The sequence below is a fragment of the Larus michahellis genome, chromosome 19 (assembly GCF_964199755.1).
Source record: "Larus michahellis chromosome 19, bLarMic1.1, whole genome shotgun sequence".
NCBI lineage: Eukaryota > Metazoa > Chordata > Aves > Charadriiformes > Laridae > Larus > Larus michahellis.
In genome coordinates, this window is record NC_133914.1 from 4,331,368 (window position 1) to 4,357,885 (window position 26,518).

Here is a 26,518-nt window from a genome sequence, read left to right on the forward strand (position 1 = left end):
GTCAGTATTCTGTTAGGAATTTGTAAAAGAAGCTTATTTTGTCTTGGAAAATGAATTTAACTTGATTTCATGAGGTGCTGTATCAATAATATCTGAGTAACTAGTCCCATCAACCGGGATTATTAATGAATAGTTATTCTGAGAATTAGTTGAACCTTAGGTAGTACAAATAGTGCATATAAAAAGTAAAACAACAACTCCCCCATCCCAAAAACCAGTCAACTCCCCCAAAATCCTTTTTGTGCCAAGGATATTGGACTCAAACTGACAATTCCTTTTTTTAATTTTTTTTCCCTACTGGAAAAAGAAAAGAACAGACTTATCTAGCATGATGAAAAAAGCTTCCACACGTCATCTGTGCTGCCCACAAGAAATGGTTGATTAATAATAATGCACCAGTCCTAGATTACAGCCTCCTTTTGCTGTGTACTCTGTTGAATTCCCTAGATTGGAAGAATTTAAAGCTTTGTGTTTCTTCTTTGTTTTGTGCAGTGATGAGCAGAGTGGGTACTTACCACCTAACTTCTGAGAAACTCTGGGAGAGCGAGAGGAGAATGTAATTCATCTGACCAAAGGCTAGCAAGAGAAGCAGCTCGGGAATCCTTGGGATAGCAAACCTGAGGTTCTGGGGACAGGAAGCAGGATGACGCAGAAAAGAGAAGTGCCTTTAATTCTCCGTACTTTTTAGGATGTATGAATGATGCCGGAGTTTCATCACATGGTTCATCAAGAAAGGCGAAGTAATTTCTGGTGTGAAAGTTGTTTGGGTGGAATATTTTCTGTAATGAGATGAGTGTTGTAGTCACTTGCGCAGAGGTGGGCTCCAGTCTGTGGCCCTCATGGACACCTTCGCTCACTGGCCGGTCCCAGGACGCTGGGGCTGTGAAGGCAGACACGCTCCGTGCCTGTCGAGGCTGTGATAGACGACTTTGTGTTTCTTTTTCTTCTGATGACCTTTCTAGCTGGGAAATGCGGAGTGGGATCAAGAGATCAGAATGGCTGTTTTGCAGTGTGTGGGATGAGAAATCTGTGGTGTTTTTTTTTGTTTTGGTTTTTTTTTTTTTTTTTTTTCTGTGGGAATGACTTGTAAGAAATCAGGCCAGGATCTTAGTTTTCAATTTTTCCAGCTCTATCGTGTATTTGTTTCCACCCCCCTTCCCCTCGGAGTGCGTAGCAGTTCTTCATAATACGCTGGCTTTCCCAGTGCCTTGGGACTTAAAGGAAACTGCTTAAGAGAAAGGACTTCCCTCCCTTTAATAGATGGGCATCTCTCGTGGTACGCGTTTTCACTACAGCAAATGACATCTCCTGTAACGGGAGATGTCTTTGGATCGCATTAAACATTGACGTGTTGGATAACCTCCCCATAGGCACATGGACATCTCTAGGCCTCTGTTGTAAGTTCAGTTTAAAAATTGTGTGTTAATTAAAAAAAAATGCTTTTGGGCCTGTTGCCATACAATAGCTATTTTTTGTTGACTTAGATCTCAACTTTAGTAGCAAGTGAGGCATGAAAAATGTTGTCGAAAATATGTTTTTTAAACTAAATTGGCACCAAATGGCTCTGTGCTGCCAATGAGCTGTGATATCTTGGAATCGGAAATTGAGACCTGGCTCCCGTTGGCTTGTGTCGCGGGGTTTTTCCTTGCTTAGCATTGTAATGTTAGGAGCCCTCGCATTGCTCGCGAGGTGTAGGATGTGCTAGATCTTTCCAACAAAAAGGACAGTGGTGCATCTTCTTTTTCTGGGGTAGCGTTGGCCTCTGAATGAGTGATTTGAGGCCTTCCCTGTTTTAAAAAAAGTAGGAAAATTGTGCTAGTTTAATTTTGTTAAGATGTAGTTAATTCTGGTGTGGATGCTGAAGGTTTTGCTGGCTTACCTTTTCGAATACTCTGCGCTACTCTGAAGTAAACCCAGGGTTGCCCGATTCTCTTAAAATCTCATCTCTTCTGAAATACCGTCTTCCTGATGCTCATTTTCGAGGTGACCAGTGTTTCTAGGCAGGTTATGTGTAGGATACAGGAGTAAACCTCGGTTCTGACTCTCAGGTGGAGCTTATTTTCCGTACCCTTATCAGCACCAGTTTGCTGGGAAACCTGGGATAAACCACAGGATTGTTCTGTAATATTTTTTTCTCCTCGGTGAAACGGGGTTAGCACGGCTTGCCCACCTGCCTTTTACAAAGTATAAGTGAAATGCTCTGTCAGTCCTTATTTATTATCCAGGCTAGGGGAGGGTTTCTACATATGGTGTCTCTTGTAATCGTGTCGTTGGTTGCAAGACAGAAGTGTGATGTCTGGGAGGTTGTATGTTTGACTTTCGGGCCTTTCTTTTTTTTGGTGAGAGTACTTACTGGTTTCCTAAAACTGTCTGGTTTAATTCCTTTTACCTGCTACAACTTCTGGTTCCTGAAGCGACTGCTCAACAAACAGGCAGAACCTCTTCCCTCTTCCTAAAGAATATTAGAAACTGGGGTTGGGGGTAGCATGGGAATCAAATGTTCTGTTAGACAGCTGTGTCTTACTGTTCTTGTGAGCTTGATATGTTCGTAATACTGTGGGTGTTTTTTTGTAGTCTTATTTGAGAACGCTGGTCAATGAATACTACGTTATAGGAGTATTGCACGAAACCCTATTAGGGGTCTTACCTGAAGGTTGTATTAAAAAACTCAGCAGCTTTCCTTCAGAGAGAAACTAATGTCTAAAATGAGGCTAAATAGTGCAGCTGTTTGTTTTATCTGTTACCTCATAGGTGACTTTTCCACCATTTTTCTTCCTACTCTTTTCAAAGGAACACCACCAACTTGGAAATCCAGTTTTTACCCTATGAACCTGAATCTGTGATCTCGGTAATTACAATATTAGAGGAGAAAGATGCCCTTTCCAGTTTTTACTCTGGGTGTTTGAAATTCTTTGTCTAGTCAGTTTGATTTCTTTTTTGAATTGCAGCTCCTGTGTGATGGATTGCTCTGGGGAAAAGCTCATCAGCATGCCATTGCCCAGTTCCTGCCAAGAATGTTGGAAACTCTCAAGTAGCAGCAGTAGCAAAGCAGAAACCGAAGGCAGGCAAGCGTAATTAGGGAGGGGAATGAAAAAGAGAAGTTTGTCAGGATTTAGCATTGCTGTTACGGCTACTTGCTTTTTCTGGAAGGGCCCTTAAAGCATCAGCAAGAATGCAGAATAATATCTCCCCTTTTGTTCTGGTGGAAAAAATAAAGGAAACGGTTTTCCTGGGGAAAAATATGTTTTTGAGGAGAAGTCCTGCAAAAGTTTTTCCGTCGTGTGCTGATTTCAAGAAGTTCAGCCTCTAATTTGTCCGGAGGTTATGCATGTGCAGTGGTAAAACTATACTAGATGTCTGTTAGCCAAAGCCATAAATCTCCAGCTAGCAGTGAATGACAGGTGGGATTGGAAGAAAAAAGCCGTTTTCTTTGGCACGCTGGACCAAAACTGCCGCGTGTTCTCTCTGGGTCCTGCTGTCCACCTGTTCCTGGGTGACACAGAGGAGTTGATGCCTTTTTCATTTTAGTGGCTGGAAAAGCAGAGGTGTTGGTTGCCTAAAGAGAGACCTTGTGTGTATTTTCTGTTGGCTCAAGAAGACCATGCTGTATTTATAAACCGATCCCAGTAAAATTCCAATCATAAATTTAATGTCATCTCTGCTGTATTGAGTGTATGCTTATCATTCTTAAGGCTGAAATTCTGAGGTTTTGGGCAGTCTTCTGTTTCGCCCTGGTATGCAGAGGAGGAACATGAGGTCTACAGTTCTTCCAATGACAGTTTTTCAGCTAAGATGTTGATGTGCGAGGCACTAAGGCTGGGACAGGGCGGAGAGTGGAATATAGGTCTTCTGAGCCTCATCCTGTGCTGTAAGCCTGAGACCAGCTTTCCTCCCTACGATACGGTTTTAGCTAAATATATTGTTAAGACCCTTTTAATGGAGTTCTGCGCTTAAAGAAGCAGCACCCAAGCCTGCCCTTGGAGGCTCGTAGAACGAAAGAAGCAGGGCTGGAACAGGAGGAGCTGCTTCTCTCAGGACTGAGCTCATGTACATATTTTACCAGTTCCTGTAGTGTCTTAATCAGATGATAATCTGTATTTACATATGGATGAGGGAGGGGTTCCCATTTCTTACTCCTCTTCTGTGCACCTGCACTCCCAGTGTAATAACTCAGCAGTTCAGTCGTGCAACTTGTGCAATTTTGAGGTTTTTTGGACTACATTGAGAAGAGCATTTCCAGGTTTGCCATGGTGTTCTTTCTGGAGTATTTCTGAGTTTAAGTGACAGCTCAGTAAGTATTTACACAATGTAAGCATGAGCTTTGTGTGGTAAAGGATGCCACATAATGATAGGTAAACTTAATAAAAGCTACTACAGAATTTCTCAGCAAGTAGGTTTTTTGCTTTATATATTCTGAGTAAAATGATAATTGTAGCTAGAATCTAACTCCTAATCACGTTCTCTTTTACGTGAGAAAAAAGGGACAGAAGTGGGTAGGAGCAAATAAAGAAGGGGGATCAGTTCATTCTGTAAATACGGTAAAGAAATTTGTCAGAGGGTGAAGATAAAGTGTGTATGTGTCTTAATTCCTATGAAATTCCCTTGAAAAATCAGTTTGTGTAAATAAGTCTGAAAAAGCTACTGTTCCATTACACTTATTGGCATTTCATGCGACAATCTGCATATCAGTATTTCTTTAAGTTAGCTATAGTTATTGAAACTCTTTCAAGGACAAATTCAGTTGCTACTAACTTTTTATTTTCTTTTTTCCCCCCTTTTCTTCAACTTGAGTAACTTCTCTTCCTCCTGGATAATTATATTATACCCAAAGTATTCCAAGAAGCTGCAAGTTAGACATGGGGAGTAGTTTTTAGAGCAGCTGTGGGGGGACCCGCAGCTGGTGTCCACTCTGCGTCGAGCAGACCCCCGTGCTGTGGGCTTGCCCTGTGTTTTGCGGGTGCGTTTGGCCGTGTGGCGAACCAGAGGGGACTGAAGAACACTTAGACGGTTTTGGTGGGATGTGACGGTGACATCCTGGATGTGGCTGGGAGCAGAGAGCGTTTCGGTGGTCACTGATGTCAGACCGTGGCCTAAGGAAGCCGTGACTTTCCATCCCAAGAGATTCCCCGACTCTTCTCAAAGAGAAATTCTTCAAGTTCAGAGGACTCTGGAATTTCCCCCCAGGGGAGAATTACTGGGTTAAGCAAGTACTTTCCCCCCCTCCTCCACTCACTTGTGAAATTTCATTCAGGTTTGACTAAGAGAAACCCTGAAAATTACCATTTCCCTTCTGATGTCAGCACTGTTCTGGCACCCTGCCTGTGAATAACAGAACAGGAATGTTTTAAAACCTGCGCTCAGGCCACAGCTACACCTCAGGACGCCGTGCTGGGAGACCTGCTCTGCTGGCACCTGGGGTATGCTCAGACCGGTGCATAACACGGCCAGCAAAATTTATCGACAGTGGGTTTGTACTTTCTTAACACTAATAGTGTGCAGAGAGGTAGTTTCAGCAGCGTGAATACGGGTCCAAGAAGCACAAGGTGCAGAAGAGGGAGGGTACCCGCTCTGTAAATGGCCATTCTGTTTTGGGTTTGCTGCACCGAATTTGATCTTTCTGGTGAGGAGAATGTGCAGTGCAGTCTGTGCTGCCTGCAAAATCTTGCTGTTAGTTCATTGGCCTGCGTCGCCTTTGTAGGGGACTATTTTTTCTTGTTGAACAGAGGTCTGGATGTGAATTGGAAAGGTCACCTAGCATGCTGTCCTGCTCCAGGGCAGGATCAGCTTTACCTGGGAACAGGGCAGACAGCAACAAATGCAATGGAGCTACCGCTTTGCTTTGCTACCCTTATCATTGGACATTACGAAAAATATTCCGAGTCAAATCATCTTAATTGAGTATCTCTTGTTGTCCTCGTCCCTCTAGGTATGGAGAACAGAGGCAAAAGTGTATGGTAACCTGCTTTTAAACGTGTGGCTTTCTGCCTGTCCCCTATTTCGTTGAGATAAACTTGCTAGTTAAATTGCAAAATGTCTCCCTTTACTTCCAGATGATTCTGCTCACTGGGGATGGCGTTGAAGGGATTGGACTGTCCCGCTTTGCCACCTGAACTTCCAGGGCCCCGGAGCTGGCCGGGCTCACTCTGTACCTCACTATGGGATCCTTCCTGTAGGCTTGTTTGGAGTTTCGTACTTCGTAACGGCCTGGTGATGGATTTAAAGTCCAAATGACTGTAGGACTATGCACCCTGTACAGGTTTAGGAGGAGAATCTGGTATTCATTAACTGTATGTAAATAATTAAACCGGTGCCAGACTAGAGGTGGTCTTCTCTCAGACATACTCCTTGTGAAATGGCTTGAAGAAAAGTTCCTACCTCTGTGCAGGAGATACATTGAAATGGTGAAAGTGCTGGAATTAGTTAAAACTTGATTTTTTTATTATATTTTTTTAAAGTATCTCTGACTTTAGAGCTAATCAAGGAAAAGGCTTTCCCATTCAATGACAGTTTACTGAGTGTGATCCCGTGTTCCCAGAAACTGCTTTTTTGTTGTGCTGTGGCTGCACGTGTTGTGTCGGTGGTGTATGGAGTACTGGAGTCCTGCCCTTCGGGCTGGGGTAGCTGTCTGGGTGGGGGGTATTTTTTTTTTTTTTTTTAATTAAAAAAAAAAAAAAAGGCAAACCCCAGGCTCATTTGCTTTACTGTTGTGTGTGGGGCTTGTGCTAATTGTAGTGTTTTGGATTCCCTGGAAAGGATTCAGGGCAGCTGCTGCATGTAACAGGTTTGAACATTATTTTTTTTATTTTTTTTTTTTGGTAATTGGACAGTATTGTGACAAGAAGTATTTAAGTATGAAAGTATCTCCTAGTCTTTCAGCTTACCGTGATATACCAGCGAGGCTCGTATGAGCAGTTCTCCATGTCTCGGAAGCCTTTCCTTGCCTCTGTGCCCTGCAGCTGGATGCATGGGAAATCTCCAGAGTAGGTGCTCAAAGCCCTATCTCTCAAAATCAAGGTTAATGGTATAACTACTGGGTCGTGCTTTCTCTCTGGAATTGGGGTTACACCTGGAACAGTTTTCTTTGGTTTTACAAAAAATCATCTTGCTGGAAATGTCATTTCTAGCTCCCTGTGGGTGGAATGTGGCTCCCTTGGAATAGGGCACGTTATTGGGGAAGGAACTTTGGGGCGATGCTAATCCTGGATGGGGGTTCATAATGAAAATGGCATAAAAACACTCTTCTTCAGCTCGTGCTCTGGAGGAGAAGCAAAGTGCCTGGTTATCTACTGTCTGCTCATGGATGTGCAGAAGAGGCCCACAGAACTATCCCAAATTATCCTACCTGCCTGTACTTTAAAGGTATTTCTAAAGCGCCTTCTCTGGCCTTCCTGTTTGGTTCACAAGGCATGACGGCATTGCAAAAGCTTGTTTCCACGTTAATTGTGATTGATTACCTTGCAATCTAGGACAAGATTTCCTTTGAAAAGCTATATACTGATTTGGTGTCAGGAATTAAAATCAGATGAAGTGATTAGTGTTCTATGGAATATCCCAGAGCAATTGAGCGCTCCTCGGCTTTCAACTGTGTTTTGGCCCTTAACCCTTGCCTCCCTTCTCCTTCTCTGGAGCAAGGTGCTCAATCTGTTGTCCGCACGCTCAGGCGAATAACTCATTAGGCATATTGTATCAGGAGGTCGAGGTATAATTTGCTGCTGAGCTTCAGAGCGTGGATTTACTGGCTTTAATGATGAATGCAGAGTGTGCTGAAAGTGCACTGTGTCAAGGCAACCGATACTTGTACTGAATGGTGAACATGTATTAAGGTTAGCTTTAAATCTGATCACTCTGTAAATGGCAATAAACTGTTCGGAGTTGTCACTGCTGTCAAGGTACAGTCATGTCTCATCTTCCTTTTCTCATATGAGTTGTCTTACAGTTTCTTGTTATACCTGTTCCTGAAACCAGTGAAGACTTTGCAGCGTTGGCTGTTCCTCCTCCCCCCATGGCATTGGCACAGTTATGAATTTTTTGTATCTTCTCACCAGCTGCCAGCACGCACTCCTTTTAACTCGCTAAGCAACTCCCCACTTCGTTCATTTCGCTTTAAAAGAAAGCTGGATTTTTCTGGGCGTAGATGGAATAAAAGCCCAAGGACAGAAGCGAGCAGGGGGGTTGCAGACCCAAGCTTCATAAATCACTATAAGCAAAGGCTGGTTTTTTGTTTTTTGGGGTTTTTTTTGGTTTTGGTTTTTTTTTAAATTAAATAACGATGACCTTGTGTCACTGTGGGGCTAGAATTCGTGTTGGGCTTGCCAAGTGTAACGAGCCTGAATCACGACAGCCTTGGCTTGATGAAGGCTCTGGTAGCGTGTCCTCACTGCTGTCTGGGAGCCGGCTTGGCTGCAGCTCCCAGTTTCTTGCCTACGTTGTCTTTTCATCTCCCCCAACCTCCTCCTCTCCTACCGACGCAGGCGTGACAGCGGCTCTGCTTTTGGGGATGCAAATAGATAATTTAGGTATAAATACTGGAGATCGGTTGTTGCTTGCTACAAAGTTACCGAGTGCATCCTTGGTAAATGCAGATGGTAACTTGTCATTACTGCAATTTTAAATATTTTTGGTTCCGTGGAACTGAAGTGGAGTCTTGAAGGCTGAATTTTAAGGCTAAATTAAGAGAAGGCTCAATAAAATCCACGAAAATAGCATCCAAATTTGTCAGCTGCTGGAATGAGAAGAGAAATAACTTTTCTTATTAGCAGAACAAAGCTTTGTTACCTTGTATCATGTTGGATCCCTCCTGTAAAGTAGTGCAGGGGGTGTCAGGGGGGATGGACAGGGTCGAAGGTGTGCTACGTTACTTCCTCATGAGGTGACACCAGGGCTAAGGCCAGTGCGATACAAAATGTGCTGCTACCCTGTAACTGAGGTTTGCTTGAGATATTCTTGAAGTAATTAGCAGGTGATCACCCCAGCGCTCCTGGCTGGGATAAGGGTGTGCCTTTGGGCAATTGCAGCTGTCTGACTCCTGTTACCCCCTCACAAAGCGGAGGTGATGTCCACCACTCATGCCCGCCACTGAACTGTGAGTTTGAATTCAGGGTCTAGGAGGCGAGAGTGATAGATTAGGGAGTTTTGTGCTAACTTAAACTGAGATTTCCTGTCTTTTAGAATCACAGAATGGTTCGGGTTGGAAGGGACCTTAAAGCCCACCCAGTGCCACCCCCTGCCCTGGGCAGGGACACCTCCCACCAGCCCAGGTTGCTCCAAGCCCCCTCCAACCTGGCCTTGAACCCCTCCAGGGATGGGGCAGCCACAGCTTCTCTGGGCACCCTGGGCCAGGGGCTCACCGCCCTCACAGCAAATAATTTCTTCCAAATATCTAATCTAAATTTCCCCTCTTTCAGTTTAAACCTGTTCCCCCTCATCCTTTTCCACAGATGCATTCCAAAACTCAGATTTCTTGGAATATTTTGATTTTACACACACTTTTAAATAGATTCAGTTATTCTGCAGGCGCAAGGGAGAGCCTGTGTAATGCTGAACTGTGGCTTGGAGAAACTACAGGCCCCGACATGCAGCTCTTACTAGCGCAGGCAGCTGCTCTGGACAGGATGGAGCTCTGCGTCCTTGGATGAGGTAGTCTCCGACAGCTGGACCTGTCTCTTACGGTGAGCGTGGCTGCGTCCTCCTCCATCTCAGCGTTATGTGCAGTAGGAAAGGTAGAACCATGGAGACCTGTGGCGTTTCAGAGCTCTGACCTGATCCTGAGATGCTTCTTAGGTGTGCCCTTACCAACCTGGCATGGAAAGAGGTCGTGGGAATTAACCTGTCCAGTTGAGTCTGTTCAGCCACCATTCATTCTGGTGTAAAATGAGATATTCAAATACAGGTTGAGCTTTTAGAGAGACACAAGTGGGTAGAAACCTGCAATGCTGCATTTTATGGATGAAGAGCTAGCGAGAAATTGTTTTTAGAAAGCTAGGAGGCTATGCTTTATCAACTCCTGAATGTGTACTGGCACCCGTCGGATTTCTGTGCGGAAAGGGCTTTTAATGACTTGACAAAACTAACTTTGTTCTGGAAAGTAAACTCTAGTGAGCCTCTGGCGTTGGGTCTTCTTCAGGCCTAAACTTTTGGAAAGCATCCACCATGTTCAGCGGTGAAAGTCTGTCCATGAGATTGGTATTGCTTGTTTGAAAGGAAACGGGTTACGGAGAATTAGCTGGATGACTGAAGTTTGCGACAGGTCACAATTGTCTGCATGTTTTTATGGGGTTTCTGGAGCCCTTTCGGGTTTTCAATGGTGCTTGGTGCAAATATTTTGCATCTTGCTAGCGATCTGGAGCAGCTGCTCTCTTACTGATCAAAATCAGATCACTTAAGCAGTGGTGACACTTCGAATAATTTTGCTGTTCCATCCTTGCTCTTCCTCCTCTTGCTTTTTTTATGGCTTGCTCTTGGCCTGGTCCCATTTCTGTGGTACAACATGAGCTTGCTTACTCCTTCTAGTGTGTAAGTAGGCCTGGAACGAAAAAGCTGTAATGAGACACTTAACCATCTTTTTGTTGACTTGCCTCCAGTTCATTAGAGCAGGCGTAGGAGTTTGGCTAAACTTAAAGCCTGATTTAATATTCAGGAAGGAAGTTCCTTTCCATCTTAAAAGGAACACCACCTCATTACAACTATCACATGTTCCTTGGGATCATCTCCCATGGAGCTGAGATGCAGCTTTCTTTGCATCTTGGTGTCACTTAGATTTTGTGAGGAGTCAACAGGGGCACTTTGGAAGTCTTGGGGCAAGTTGGCTGAATAGTGTGCTTTTAAAGTGAGCTGAAGTGTGAGTGTGAGGGGATAGGACAGCTAGTTACCTAATTGTTTAGCTAGAAGGAAATATATATTTTTTTTGTGCTTAAATTATTGGAGATGTTAGAGATCACACTGCCCGTCTAAATAGCAAACTGCATAATTTGGCTCTGAAATGTTTGAAAATTTCCCGAGTCTCCAGCTGTTGCAGAAGAATCATAATCCTTTGTTAATTTTGTATGCATTTAATTCAGTTAACAGTTTGTCAGAGTCTCCTGCCACGTTAAAATTAACCATGTAGGTAGCTGTCAGCTCCTGCTTCCACTTCAGCAGCTGTTTGATCAAGAAGGAACCCATTGTCCGGGCTGGGCTGGGCTGTCAGATAACAAAGCAGAGTTTCCCCTTCTCCCAGGTCAGCCCACTGTCAGTGTTTTCAGCGTAAATCTTTCTTTAGCTCCTTTTATACTACAGGTTTTCACAAGTCCAGAAAAACATCCTGTTAACGTGAGCGTGCACCCGCCTTCAAGTAGATGCTGAAGATGGCAGAAAACCAGTTGCGTGTCGTCTTTAGGTATGATAGTGGTTGAAATATTATATTGAGGGTCCCAAGAGATACCTAAATAATGTGGTGTGATAAGCAGCATGACCGTGTGTCAGAGAGAAAGACTGGCTGAAGGAAGGAGCTGAAATCCAGAGCCTTGATAAGCTGGATTTGTTGAATTTGTTAAGGAGGGCTTAAAGTCAGGCCGGAAAGGAAAGATGAGATCAACAAATGCACTTTGTTTAAAACACAGGCAGGCTTGGCACCTTCTCGCCCTCCACCTTTTAAAGAATAATAAAAACCCCGCAGAACCCCGCTTGTTTTTGGACGTGAACGCTGTACCCCCGTTGGGTTATTTCCAGGGAGGGTTTGAGGTGGGGCTCTCATTTCACTTCCCCACCAGATCACCTTCTTCTGAATTGACTTCTTTCACTAATAAAACATTCCGTAATGATACATCCTGTAAGCAAAACTCTGGTCAGTTTTAATCAATTTGAAGAGTATTAGTAAGAGTGGTGCTTAGGAAAGTCCTCTGAGGTGTGTGGACTGGCCTCTTGCTGAGAAATGTTAATGGGGTAATTACTGAATTGTGTTTAGCCAGGAAGATATAGTTCACACTATAGCTGCTTGGAGAAAACTTACTCATCTTTTTTCCACTGGTAAGACTTAGTATCCTGGATTTACAGAAAATCTCCCCAAAGGAACTGGTGTAATGAATGTAGAGTCAAGGAGAGGAGCAATATTTAACAGGGCTGATTTTAAGTTTACAGAAGCTCCAAATAAATCTTGGTTAGAAGCAGGTGACTGCAGTAATTTAAAAAAACGTCCCGTTTTCCTTTTGTCTGTAGCGTTAGCTTATTCTGAGGTCTGTGTGTTAGTAGAAGATTAGAGGAATAGAAAGTGTCTTTGGTCAAACTCTGACCTACTGGAAAAAGTCAGGCTCCCTCTACTTGCAGAACTGAAACTGTAGAGCAGAGGTCAGTTATCCGAACACTTTGGCAAACAATAATTTAATCTGCATTGGCTGTTGATAATGAGATGATAATGATACATCGGCTCTTAGTTATGTGCTAAGATCTAAGTTGGATTCTAGGATTTGCAGGGGCGAGATGGGGAGTTTTATTTTTCTGTAGTTTACATAAAACTTGATTTGTCCTGCACGTTTCCAAAGGGTGTTTGTAACCCTGCAACCAATCCTGTACTATATTCCAAAAGTCAGGTTTTGGTGCCCCAAGCTTACGGGTGTGAGGCAGAGCGACCCAGCCTGCTTCATTACTGGTGTGCCTGTTTCCCAAAGTGGTGGGTGCTGCCCTGGCGGGTGGGCAAGGAGAGCGACTGATGGGCGCTGAGCGGTGCTGGCACAGGCTGGGGGATTGAAGGAAATGAGTGAATTTCTCAAGTTTAAAAAAGGGAGAGGAAAAGCAAAAAAGGAAGTGCTCATTTCTGTGGTGATGTTCTCAGTAAAGCACCCTTGTCTTTAAACTATCATGGTGAGACACTTGATACACTTCGTGTAGTGTTTACCACAGGGTTTTCTAGGTGTTTTGTCTTTTAGGGGCATCTTCATCTACTGCAGGAAGATCTCTCTTTTTATCATAACTTTAACTTCCCCTGAGCCTTTTCTGTCTCTCTTTAAAGCAGACCACCACAGGAGGAGAGGCAATGAAGTATGACCCAGTGTGCTGGCCCTTCAGAAGGCTGTAAAAGACAGCGAGTTCAGGCTGGGATATTGACCTTAGCACAGCCAGTTGCACCTTAAATAGATCAGATGAAAGTGTTCCTCACTGGAACATGAACCGTGTTTGCTCATGAATGAGGGCAGTTGTTAGTTTGTGCTCGTTTCTCAGCTTGAACCCTCTAGATGGGTTACGGGGGAATTGGAGTCGCTTGTGTGTCGAGCTTCGGGAGATAGGAACAGGCATGGAAGTGTCTGAAGTGCAAACTTGAGGCATGAGAGCAACCGATTGAAAGTGGGGTTTGCTGAAGCATCTTCTGTTGTCCGTTGGATGTCGTTGTGTGCCTGGCTCCCCGTTAGTTCTGTTTTCATGGTGACGCCATGGCGTTGCCATGGTTGGATGGTGTTGCAAGGGAGTAACTGTCTGCTTGGGCCAGTCTTTCAGTTGGTGCGAATCGTTGCAGCCTGGCTGGTTTTGATGGGTCTGCAAGGCTTCGTGCCAGCTTGGGGCAATCCCTCCTGTGTGTATCATGTTTGTTCACAAGTACCTGTGCTTTATCTGCAGGGGCTATCACACCTCATATAGCTTGACACCGGTGAGAACACGGAAAACTGGGTTTGTCTTGACCAAGGCACTGGTGCCTTGATGCTGCGGGCAGCGTAACTCCCATAGTGCCCTTTGAATTTGAAAATATGGCAGAGGTTTAGTCTACTGGGAGGGCTTAGAGGTGGGAGGTCCAAGCCCTCATCCCTGGAGGCCGTGTGGATATGGCATCTTCATGGTGTTGGATGTTGGGACCTCCAGGACCTGACCCAGCCTTGGGGTCTCACAGCAGCCTGAACTCTTGGTAGCTCCAGAGGACGCAGAACGTACTAAAAATGGCAAAGGTCAGTGCAGCTTCTCCACATTGATTAAGGTTGCTTTTCCGAAACATTAATGCTCGTTTGATAAAGCCTCTTGGCAGCCTTGCGATCGGGACTGTTTTTCCTGAGTGATTCTCCATTTGCCATGACTGTCATGTGGAGGTTCCCCTGCCTGCCTTGGCACGGTTGGTGTTTCTCAACGGGGTGGAAGGCACTGGAAAATGGGCAGGGAAAGCTGCTGATTTTGAACCCAGGCCTTTTTCATGGTAAGCTTGTTCAGCTGATGCTGGTGTCGCTAATTTTTCTGCTTTATACAGCTTGTTGATTTTGATAGAAATGCCACAGAAAGGTTGGGGGAGCATGGGTGGTTTTATTCTCCTGCCTGGTTTCAATGATTAAATCCAATATGACCATGATCCCAGCTGACTAATTTTTAGGGAAGATGACTCTCCTTTCCCAGCGTCATCCATCACTAATACAATTTTTACAGCCAACATGGCAATCTGCTTTGTAACTTCAGTGACTGCAGAGACAACTTACCCTTGCCTTTGGGTAACGAGGGGTTGGAGACAGGAGGAAAGAGCATGCTCTTCTACTGAGACCTAGTTTCTTCACTTCAGTAAGATCCCATCCGGATTCAGCCTCGGGGAGGTGAGCAGTTTGAGCCCGTCGGACGGTGTTAACCAGCATTGGTACTGGTTGGCATCTTCTCGGCATCTTCTGAGCTTGGCGACTTCCAGGCCTCTGGGGTTCGGTGGTCCCCATCCTCTGACCAGCCCGATGACGGTAGGGGAGCAGCTGCTGCTGAATTGGCAGGGCCCGGTCGGACTTGTCTTTGTACCGGCGCTCAGCAGCCAAACAATAGTTTGTGCTCGCGGGGCCATGTGGCGAGTCACGTGCGTGGTGCTGTTTCTGCCGGGGTCCTTGCCCATCTGTTCTCGGCTCTTTCTGGGTTATCAGGCGCCGGTCCAAGTCCTCGCAGGCAGCCAGCTCCACGGCCAGAGATTACAAGCACTAACCTTCCTGGCAGGAGTGGTGTGGCTTTGCTTTTATGCAGATTAGCCATGTGCTTCTCACTTCAAGGCGTTCCACAGGAAAAGACCGTTTCCTGTGTTTGGTTCTCGGTGGGCGGCTCCGGCATGTTGTACCGGCCGGGGCTGAGCCTGCGAGCGGGCTCGGGAGAGGGATTACGGCGTGCGGCCCCCCCTTCCCCTTCCACCTCCACTGCTACGTCACCACAACACAACCACACGCGCGCTCGTACTGTTGGTGTCATTCATTCAGTGCCAAGATTGCTTTAAAAAATTCCCTTGGCCCCAGTTCAAACAGGAGTACAGCTGGGATGTGTTAGATTTTAGGCAGTCTGCCCTCAATTTGAGATGAGTTATAAATAGCAGTGCCGACTTCCTTAACTACCACTCTCCGAGGTAAAATGCAGGTTAATTACTGTGGGAATCAATTAGGGCTTCTCTCGGTTAAACAGCCAGTAATGCTTTTTATTATTTTTTATCACCAAAAACGGACAACAAATCTGGTCAGGAAAAGATTTCAAATGCAAGGTGAGAGCTTAGGGCTTTTTTATTATTTTTTTGGCCCTTCTGTTTTTTTGGGGGCAGCTGAGGAAACCAGTTGTGGCCAATACCCATGTTTGCCAATAATGGAATGACGCTGATTTGAAACCAGAGAGTTCAGTAAATGACTCTCCTTCCCTTTCTTCCTCTGGCGTAATAAAATACAAATATGTAATAAGGTAATCGGCAAAGTCGGAATTACGTTTTTCTATACAGCTGTGGAGAGTTTGGCTCTTGCTTCCAAAGTGGGATTTGCCTCTTCCCGTTACATGTTTTCCTGCTGGGACCATTAAGCAAGTCCCCTCCAATTTAACCAAACTGTTCTTTCAAGAGGCCAAATTTCTCTTCTACCGGTCAAACTGAAAAGCATTGTTTGTGGAATCCTCTCGCGTGCTTAGAAGCATTTTTTTTTTTTTTTTTTTTTTTTTAAGGAAAGCTCCGGCGTTGCTTTTGAAGAATAGCTGGTTTTCACAGCGCAGGTTCATTTTCGGGGTCTGACATCCTTTGCATTACACATACTGATTTGGAGAGCTTTTGAACTCAGCAATTTAAGCTCACTTTGGGCTCGCTGTTAGAAGCTCTTAGCCTAGAAATATCTTAAATTTTCTCGAAAGCTCAGCAGTTTCTCTGGAGCACTGGCTTATGGTCCCTTTCATTACACGCCGTACCAAACAACTTTGCTTTTGAAAGTTTTGACTGGTGGCAGGAGTACGTTTTGCCAAGTTTTGGTACTTAACAGTGTTATAAAACAGCAGAGATGGCGAGATTGAAGGGAGAATAGAAGCAATTTCTATGAATGCAAGGAGGTGTAAGCAGGGGGTCTGGACTTCAGTGATCAAGGAGCGATGCTTTCTCTCAATTATGTCTCTCTGTGGCAGGGCCTTTGCTTTTGAAGTGTAATCACAGTAATCTACTCCTGTGGTTTCCTATTGAAAGGATTTCCCATGTATCAGTCCAGAGAAGAATCTCCAGCCTTTTGCAGTCGGGGGTTTGGTATTTCCTTATTTATCCTGAAGTGTTCTTGCAAGCGAAGAGGCGTCGCTTCCTCCCGGCTTCCCCATCTCGTGTAACACGGGTGTACAAAGGAGCCGTGCAGCACCTCCGCTCCCCCCAAAGTCTTCGCACGAGCTCTTGGGTCGATCCGTGCTTCACTGCATTTCAACTTGGGCTGGTCTTTCTTTGAGGCACGTGTAGTTAAATTACCTACAAGGATTGAGGTAGCGGATTCAAGCAGACTGCCTGATCGTAGGCTCTGTGAGCCAGAGCAACACTGCGAAGACGAGAGCGGTTAAAGCGCTGTCAGCGAAGGAGATGTGTGTCTTTTCTGGCAGATTTTGAAGGAACAAACAATGCGTTGCAGCATTTGAGACGTACATGGCAGCCCCAGGGAGCCGGAGTTAGCCTGTTGGTTTGCAGCGAGTCAGGAGTGTGTGTATGTTCCTTCATTAGAGATTAATTGGCGTTTACATTTCTTCTGTTTATAGAATTTTATCTATAAGGCTGTAATTTAGAGTGATGCTCTTCATGTTTGTTTTTAGCATCCTCTGTGCGCTAGGGCCTTGTGGAAGAGTGGCAGTTCAAAGCAGCACAGTTTGGAAGCACGTCGTGTACTCCTACGCTGAGCAATCAAGGTGACGACTTGGTCACATCCTGGAAATGTGTTTGGGTTTTGTGTTTTGGGTTTTTTCTTTTCTCTCTCTTTTTTTTTTTTTTTTTTTATGGCTGCATAAACAGTTCCAAGTATTTCTTCAAGTTTTTTAACGGTCGTCGTGCTTCCTGTAGGAGTCATGGGAAAAGTGGATCTTCACCTTGTTTCTGTCCTTCCTGAAGATATGGTTAGCTCTGTGGGTGACCACAGACAAGAAAATCTGTGCAGAGGAGGCAGCATGTGGTGTGTGCATATTTAAAAAAAAAAAAAAATAAAAAAATCCCCAAACAAGAACGTATTTGAGAAGCTGCCCTTGCTAGCGAGTTGCGAAGGTGAGGTAACAACCAGAAGGAAGCAAGTAACAAACGGAAAAGATGCTGAAATGTTTAGTCAGTAACCCCAAAGTTGCACTTAACCGGGTAGAAGAAGAAGAAGAGAGGTCTGTGTTTGGGGGGTGGTGGAAGAGAGGTTTGACTGGTCAAAAGCTGGGAAGCACTCCTGGTGGCACTGGTTTTGCATACCAAAGAAGATAATGTGGGGAGGGAAAAGATGTCAGTAATCTAAGGTGATACCCACAAGGCAAGGCTCAGAGAGCGTTAGGGACAATTGCTTGAAAGATGTAAACACAATTTGCATCCGTTTGGGTGTATGAGAGCTCCACATGGGTGCTGCCTTTCGGGAGGTGAGGCACTGTAGCTCTGAGGATTCAGAGTCCAGACATCAAAGACCTCGGTTTTTTTCTGACCCGGTAAATGGAATCTCCTTTTCAGAGCATGGTGAAAAGCCCATGGTGTGGTCCGCAGGGTCCGGCTGTTTGGGAGTGCGGGGATTGAGGGCTTCTCCGGGCTCCCTCCTCTGAGGTCCTGCAGCCCCCGTCTGTGTTCCTCCTCAGCAGCAGTATCTGCAACAACTTGAACATAAAACGTAACTTTTTCAGAACTGTTGTAGTATCAGTATGGATGGAAAATGGAAACAGCCATCACAACTGAGCGTGGCAGGGCGTCTCGAATCTGCCTCGACAGAGAGAATCATACTGGTGCCGTGCGCGTGGATGTCTGTGGACAGCTTCCTGCTGTATTTGCAGGGGTGGCCAGCGCTGAACTGGAGCAGAGGAGGGGACTTGGATCTGGTTCTTAATTGATTTGTGCCATACTGGTGCACATTTGCCTGATTTCAGTTGAGGTGGGTAGCACCCCCATTACTAAAACCGGGGTGCTTTTCCTGTCAGTCCATTAAATTCCCTCCCGTGGCCCAGCTCCTGTTGCCCCACAAGAGTACCATTAAATCCCCGTTGCGCCCTTCCTTACCCGTGTTTGGCGTGGGCTCGGCGCTGCGTGGCTTGCCTGGCAGGCGAGACGTAGCAGACAGCTGGTCAAACAAATGTTCTCAGGGTCTGCGTGTTGGGACTTCAAGCTGTGCTGGCTGTTGGGGTAGGATTTTCTGAAGTGTAGCATACTGCACGAACTTCTTTTTTTTTTGTTTCCCCCCCCACCCCCAGGAGGGTGGATTCTGCAGACATAACTGAAATACTGTTCGGGTCTCCGGGATTCTTTCAGGTTTCCAGCAGGAGCTGGCTTTGTGCGATATTTGCTTGTGCAGACCTGTAGTGCCACTCCTCAAGCACCTGATCTCAGCAAGAGAGGGTGGATCTGTACAAATACCACCCTAGGGCTAGTTGCAGGAAGGAATGGTGTAATAGAGAGTCCATTGTCATGGTGATCTGGTGGAAAACATCTAATTGGTATTAGTTAGGTCATCAGGAGATCAGTGAACAATTCTTATTCAGTCCGAGTGATGGAGGTTAAAGACTGCGCCTGGGATTCATTTAAAGGTCACTACGCCAAAACAGCCCTTGCTTTAGTGTGGGAATAGTGCTGCCGAGGTAGAAAGGCTGCGTTTTGAGGTTTATAGTATTTTCAGGAAATTTGATTGACCGTTCTTACGTCTTGGCTCCAGGCAGGGGTAGTAGAGGTTAGGAAGTCCTAGGAAAGTTGCATTTATTTGTTCGCCTCGTCATGTCTGCTCTAAAACTTGGGGACCTGCCTTTCAAGGCTGATGGTTTTTTTGTGCATCCAAAGAAATTTGATTTAGAAACCTTTATTCTACAAAAGGCAGCAGACGCAAGGCACATGTTAAAAAAATAAAAATGCAAAAATGGAACTGCAGTTTTGAACGCTGTGAATATCAGTAGCACTGCCCATCAATATGGATTAATTGAAATGCGTAAGTGTAAATTAACAGCCTGTAGTGTTTTGGGAGGCCTTGTTATATGTGAAGGAAGCAGTGTTTCTTGTGAATATTTAAATTTTCAGCCTAAATTCACCTTGTTGTGGAATATCTGGACATTAAACTACTACCTACTATGGGGAAAAGCCACTTACACTGGTAGTTCATCTTTCTTAATGATCCATTCCCCCCTTCTTTCCTGTCCTCTGACCACAGGAGATAAGTCAGTGTAAAATGGCTTCTTCTGATTGGGTTTGTTCTTTGTGAAATGTATGTAGGTTTGAAAGGGCAGCGGGAATCCTGCTGTAATTCAGGATGTAACTGTGGGGTTTAGCACCTGAGAAGAGGCGGATGAGCCTCTACTTCTCTGCGCCAACCTGTTGAAGTTTTCTTCTGGGTGTTTTTGGAAGTTGTGAACGATTCCTATATGTAGCTGGATGTACATCATGTGTCGCTACTTGCTTTGCAGCCTTCAAGCCCAATGGATCAGATGGGGAAGATGAGGCCTCAGCCGTATGGAGGAAACAACCCCTACACACAACAACAGGGACCTCAAGCGGGGCCACAGCAAGGACATGGCTATCCAGGACAGCCGTATGGGCCACAAACTCCTCAGAGATATCCCATGGGAATGCAAAGCAGGACGCAAAGTACAATGGGCAGCATCTCATATGCACAGCAGGTAGAGCACCCAAGCTTCTGTGGTCTCTGTTTACAGCAGGGGAAGGCAGAAGAGCAACAAAGTGCTGTGTCTTCTGAAGGGACCAGCTTCAGCCGGGTTGGAATCAGTTGTTTAGGTAAAACGGCATTTCTCTAGGCTACGTGTTGCGCCACACCTGGATCCAGGTGGGAATGATGTATGAGGACCTCTGGAATCCTTGCTTCCAAGAGAGGCAACGGCAGAGCTGTGAATCAAACAAGGGAAAAATAAATAGTGAGGGGAGTAAGATATTCTTTCTGCTGTGTTTTGTTAGGGACACGGTTCTTTACAGAAGAAATGACTTCAGGTCAGTGTTGGTTCATTACACGATCCAAGTGGCTTCTGCTGGACTGTTTGCAGGATTCAAAAGGGTGCCTAAAGGGTGCTTTTTTTTTTTTTTTTTTTTTGAGCAAGCAGTCTTTCCTTTTGATGTTGCTATCATTGAAGGGTGGTCAGATAGGGATCCCTAAAAACTTGGTTATGGTGCCTATAAAAATTTTGTTACTGCCAAGAATAATGTCATGGACAAGTGACTTTTGCTATTGTCTAGGAGGCTTCCCTTACATAGGTAGTGGCATTGTTGGTACGTTCCCAGTTAACTGCTCTGCTCAGGCCTCTGAATCTTTTTTTTTTTTGAGCATAATCGTACTTTGTGTGTGTATGTAAAATACCTTCATAACTGACATAACTCTACCCTCTTCTTCTGTAGATGCCTCCTTATGGACAGCAGGGCCCCAGTGCATATGGGCAGCAGAGCCAGACTCCGTATTACAACCAGCAAAGCCCTCATCCCCAACAGCAGCAGCCTCCATATTCTCAGCAGCCTCCATCCCAGACCCCTCACTCTCAGCCTTCGTATCAGCAGCAGCAACAGCCCCAATCTCAACCTCCACAACTTCAGACATCGCAGCCTGCCTATTCGCAGCAGCAGTCCCAGCCACCCCATCAGCAGTCCCCGACTCCGTATCCTCAGCAGCAGTCCACAGCCCAGCAACACCAACAGAGTCAGCCTCCCTACTCCCAGCAGCAGTCGCAGTCGCCCTACCAGCAGCAGCAACAAACTCAGCAGACGGCTTCCGCGGCTCTTTCTCAGCAGTCATCCTCATACCCTCCGTCACAGCCGCAGCAGCAGCAGTCTGCGTACTCCCAGCAACGCTTCCCCCCTCCTCAGGTAGGCTGTCACCTGCTTTGTTTCCTTCTGTAAGTGTTTTTTAAAGAAACTTGCACAAATCATTTTCTTTGTGCATGAAAATCAGTTGAACTACGCCATCAGCAAGTTGGCTGGAATGGTTACAGTAGTAGATGTGCTGCCTTCTCTGTTGTATCTAGATCTGTATCTCTTACAGAGAGATATTGTGGTGGTAGCAGGCTAAGCCACGCTAATACTGCAGTTTTGAAGACTAGCGTCAAGTAAATGCTGCTCATGGGCAATACCAGTCTAAAGGATTTTGTACTGGCATGGTTCTCGCGCTGTGGTCTGCAGTTCTCCAGGTGGTCTCCAGAGCTACTTGGTTTAGCACAATAGCGGAGCGCAGTTTGCAGAGAGACACGTAGATGGTGACGGAGGAGTTTGCTCTTAAATGTAAAACTCGGCTTTAGGGAGGAGAAATAAAGCAGCAAACACATGGAATTGAATATAAAATCATGAAGCAGATTAGCAGGTTTTGGTTTTTTTTTATAAGTTATTTTTATTTTCAGCAAGGCTTAATAGTATTTTAATAGTTATGTGAAAAGCTAGCTGGGAACTTTCAGCAAAAATTGTGATGCACCAAAGCTGGCTTTCAAAAAGTTGAAGATTTTAATTGACTTGCCTTGTTTGTGTAATGAAGTACTTAGAGCTATCATAAGATGTTAGAAGAGCAAGAAGCCAAGTGGGCAGTCTCCCAGGACACTCTCTGTTCTTCAGGATCTGTAATAAGGGAGAGCTGGAGAATTACCATTTTGTCGTGTTTTAGACCTCTTCTCCCAGCACCCTCCATAGCAGTCGGGCAGTGTTTGCTCGGAGCAGTAAGCGTGCTGGCTTGAACTCTTTGCTGTCTTATTTCCTGTTTTGGGCAAGTGTCACCGAGGGTACATAATTCTTCCACAATGTGAGAATATACCAGAGTGATTCCAGCAGAGCCTTTATTTTATTCCCATTTGTGGTTTGTTTTTTTTTTTTTGGTGTTTTCTTGATGTTTCAGGAGTTATCTCAAGACTCGTTTGGGTCCCAGGCATCATCTGCTCCCTCAATGGCTTCCAGTAAAGGGCAAGAAGATATGAACTTGAACCTTCAGTCCAGACCTTCTAGCCTGCCGGTGAGTGGTGAGCTGATCTAGAAGTGAATGGGGCGAGGGCAATCAGAAGCACAGCAGGATAAATTAGCACTGGTAGTATTCCACGTGGAAATGGGAATGATGGAGGCTGCCGGTGCTTTTTACTAAGTCATTAGCTTCTGGCTTCCCACTGGAGATTAAATGTAATTTACAAAAGTAATGGATTTGAGAGTAAAGTTTAACCCTAGATACTCTGGTCTGCATATTCTAGCTAAAAGATTTTTCTTTGAGCTTTCCATTTGCAGCGTCTGAAATACCTGGCTGCTGTTAGAGTAGACCCTGACCTTCAGGGGAAGGCGCCTCATTTTTATTTTATTTTCTTGTTCCTTCAGCCTGCTGTTGCAATGGCAGGTAGCAGACCTGCAGCGCGGTTCCCTTTCCTGTGTCACTGGATCCTCATACTGCTGATTTAAGCCCCTTTGGGCCAATCTGACTGAACAGTTGGTGAAAAAGACAAGTTTATTAGTACCTGGAGTGAGGAAGATCAGTCACAGATAGCTCCTTCCTTGACAGATGGGGAATTATATTTTCTTTTGCATTCTAAATCTGCTTGCTGTATGTACAGTGAACAGTTGGGTATGAGATTAGTGCCGAGTATTGCAGTACATTTTGGACCACAGTAGTTTAACTGTGGGTTAAAACTTCATCAAGAAAATGGAGAAGGGTTAAAAGTTTAGATTATTTTGCACAAGTTGGGTCTGTGCCTCTGACGTGGAGGAAGAGTTTTGAGCTGCCGAGTTCTGATTTTGCTGGTTACTTTCATAGTAACCAGTAGGAAGTGAGTGAGCTTTTATTTTTTTATTTAGCCACTGGCTAAATCAGTTTTCTAAGCTGCAGTTGGATTGGTCAGAGGAGAGCGAGCTGTGTATACAGCAAAGTTATTTTTTGCTCTCAGCAATGAGAAGGGCTTTGTTGTGAGCCCCTTGAAATAATTCCTTTGGATTGTGGGTACAAATTGTCACCCAAAATACAAAGTGATTCTAGTTCTGACCACCTAATGGGAGTAGTTGTGGGTTGTTTCTTTTTTCTTTCTTTTCCTTTTTTTTTTCCTTTTTTTTTTTTTCCTTTTGGACCCCCATTACAAAGATTTAATTTGTTCTGAGGCCTGGGGAAAAAATCCTTTTAAATAGCATGTTTCTTTCCACTCTGCCTCTCCACAAGTTCTTCCATGTGACCCATCGTCTGGCGAAGAGCGTAGGAAAAGTGAAGCCACTGAAGTAATTGAAGAAATTGCTCTAGCTCCGAACGGTGGGAAGTCCTGTTCAGTGGCATTGTTGATAGAGCCTTCATGAATCCTACCAATCAGCGCCCTCTGACTCAGATTATAGGCATTAGTTGCTCTGCTTAGCAGAAGTGGCTCCTTCTCAGCACCAAGTGGGAGTTTGTTTTATACCTTGTGGTTAAATGTATTTGGCCCCTTTCAAGTTTTCCTTTTTCCCAAGCAGTTTAAGAAAAGATACGCATCTCTGCTGGAAGAGTGAAGGAACCTAGAAACCAGGGAATTTGATCCAGTTTAAAAGTTCTAAATGTCCACCAGTTTCTGACAATGTGCTTTAGAGGTTTGATGAAGAGAAATCCAGGGTGCAAAAAATAGGTCCAGCTTTTAGAATTGGCCAGCTGTAAAGCTTGCTTCTGTTTTAAACAGACTTTGTAGTCATCTTGTTTTCTTGACTTTATCCCCAATTAATTTGCATTTAGGAAGTCAAGCAGTCTTTAGCTTACCCAGCTCTGGTGTAATTTTGGGTAAGCAAAAATTAAAAAAAAAAGGAGACCCCTTGCAGAAACTCACCCTTATTCTTGTGCGTTTCGTAATTCCTCGTCGTCTTGTTAGGATTTTGTAGGACAAGACCAGCACCCCTGTCTGTAAATTGAGAAATGCAGCACACGGTGATGCTGTGGAATGGCGTAAAGGGAGGACCTCAGAGGTGTGTGGAAGCCAATGCTCTATTTCGGTGATCAATCTCTTGCACAAAGTTTGGCCTGGGGATGCTTAGAAACAAAAGAGCTATGTGGAAGGGTGCTATCAATTTCTTTTTATCTTCCTTATATTGCTTAGTCTGTCTGTTTTAGAAAGTTTTATCCTACTCGGGAGGATTCCTGGATCCCTGTTTTGCCATTATGTATGACTTACAGAAGCATAGTTAGTTTATGGGCTTTTAATTTTTTGTGGAGTTCTGAGCCCTTTTCCAAGCCTCAGTGGGCGCTGTGGAATGGCTCACTGGGTATCTTGGAATTGGGGCAAATCGTGCCATGCATCACCTTTGATTAAACATAGATCAGCTCCAGCAGGAAAAGGAGGTTGCTGCTTTTTAGGTGCTTACGAAGTGTTAAATTTATGTACCCAGTGCCTTTATGAGTCTTTGGCCTTTACATACCAATGTTGTACGTCAACATTAGCGTTGGAATTTTAAGTAATAAAGGGGGGAGTGTTCCTTAGCTGATCCCATCACCGTTTCAGGAGGTGGTGATCTCCTGGATGGTGACATTGTCAAGTTCTTCAACTCCTGTGAGCTCTTGGTGGCTTTGTTAGGATCCGCCTGAGAAATGTCAGGCTGATCCTTCTGGGTGAGGGTCTTCAAGAGCTCTTCTTGATAATGATTTTTGTGTCACTAACTAAACTTTTTCCTGATGACGTTCCCGTATTCAGACATTTAACAGCAGAAGAGTCAAATTACTGATTTCTCTAATGCTTTGTCTGCTCATCAGCAAGTAGCAAAATGTCTGGTCTTCCATTTCTGCTTGTGTTACAGGCTGTTCTAGCTTCAGTATTTCCTGGTTTGTTGTTCCCGTTCTAAAGATTATTCTTGCTGTATTGTGGGGGAGAATGCTGCTGCTGACTGGATCTCACTGGTGCCATTTAGAGAGTAATGCATCCACGCGAGTGTCCTGGCTGGTGCTGTTTTCCTGTGGCAGGCTAGGTGAACAATTTCTCTGATGAATTTGCTGCTTCCCTAGGGAGTCCCTGTCAGGATTGCAGCTAAACTAAACTTAGATTGCTATTGTGTATGGGAGAAGTGAAGTGTACTCTTTTGTGTCTGGGTGTAATAGAGGAATAGTAATCCTCAGTATAAATCTGTTTCTCCCAGGAGATTCCCTAGTCTCTTCTCCTTAGCAAAAAAATTCTTCCTGGCAGGTTGTATCCGGTTTATTTGGTGTCTTTACCTTTTGAGGCTTGGATTGAGAGTCTGTAGGAGTCACAAATTTACAGTGTTCGGCTATTAATTACCTTCTGCTTAGGCATGGAAGGTGCTGGTAGCAAGTGCAGGGGAAGCAAATAGGGTGCTAGGACATCCCTTTGGGTTTGGATTATAAATGTGTTTGACTGCAAAGTTCTCTGGAGTTTTAGGTTTGTTGGGAGGAATTTTGTATCTCATTCTGAAACACGCAGCAGATTGTTGTCTTGCCCCAGTCTCTGTCTTACGGGCTGCCTTGAAGGAGCAGAGCGCAAGTTCCTGATGTCTTTGAGATGGATGAGGAGCAAAGACATCCAGACAGCGGTTGCTGCATCAGGCTGTTTAGACCTTCCCAACTACAGAAGCTGATAGCTGTGCTGTTAGGACTTCCAGGTCAGCCCTAAAAGCCGTTTATGAAGCAAAACTGATTTGATACCAGTATATACTGGCTGTATTGGCTTTTCACTGGATCTTCTGGGATTTCTGCAGCGAAGCTTTCCCATCTGTGGAAACCAAAACTTTTGTGAGAGGTGGTGTTTTCAGCAGTGCTTCGATAGGAAGGATTCTCCACAGGGTGGGACTTCTGGCCAAACCAGGAGGACGGATACTGGCGAGGTCCTGGAATGGCAAGGTTGTGTTTGAGTTTTTGTGGTAGTGAATACATAATGAAGCAAAGTGGGGAAGTTTCAGAATTCCCACCCCAGAATGTCCTTAGTTTGTTTTGGTCAGTGTACTGCATAGCCTGAAGGAGGAACCCCATCCCTGTTCCGGACAACTTATTTTCGTCTTGATGTGGAGTGGGAATGGGTTTAATCTCAGTGTTTTTGCGCTATTGGAAAACTGTTTTGCTTATTCAGTTGCGTTTCACTTTGGTTCCTCTCTGACTTCAGGCCTGAAAAGTGTCTTGTCAATGGCAGAAAGGCATATAACCAACTGAAACCAAATTCCTGATCCACCATTAATTTCTGAATGTGCATTCTGGTCTACGGATTTAGCAAAATT

The 26,518-nt window shown here is 44.8% G+C and overlaps 1 protein-coding gene across 3 annotated transcripts in view; it reads left to right on the plus strand.

The window, feature by feature from the left end:
- ARID1A (AT-rich interaction domain 1A) overlaps positions 1-26,518 on the plus strand; it is a 60,622-nt gene that overhangs the window by 3,531 nt on the left and 30,573 nt on the right. For 2 of the 3 annotated variants that reach the window (XM_074562823.1, XM_074562824.1), the window contains exons 2-4: positions 19,798-20,010; positions 20,738-21,199; positions 22,212-22,325. In XM_074562823.1, the coding sequence (XP_074418924.1) occupies positions 19,798-20,010; positions 20,738-21,199; positions 22,212-22,325 (789 nt within the window). Of the gene's footprint in view, positions 1-522; positions 741-19,797; positions 20,011-20,737; positions 21,200-22,211; positions 22,326-26,518 lie in introns of those variants that run through there. The other variant, XM_074562825.1, reaches the window with a different exon arrangement.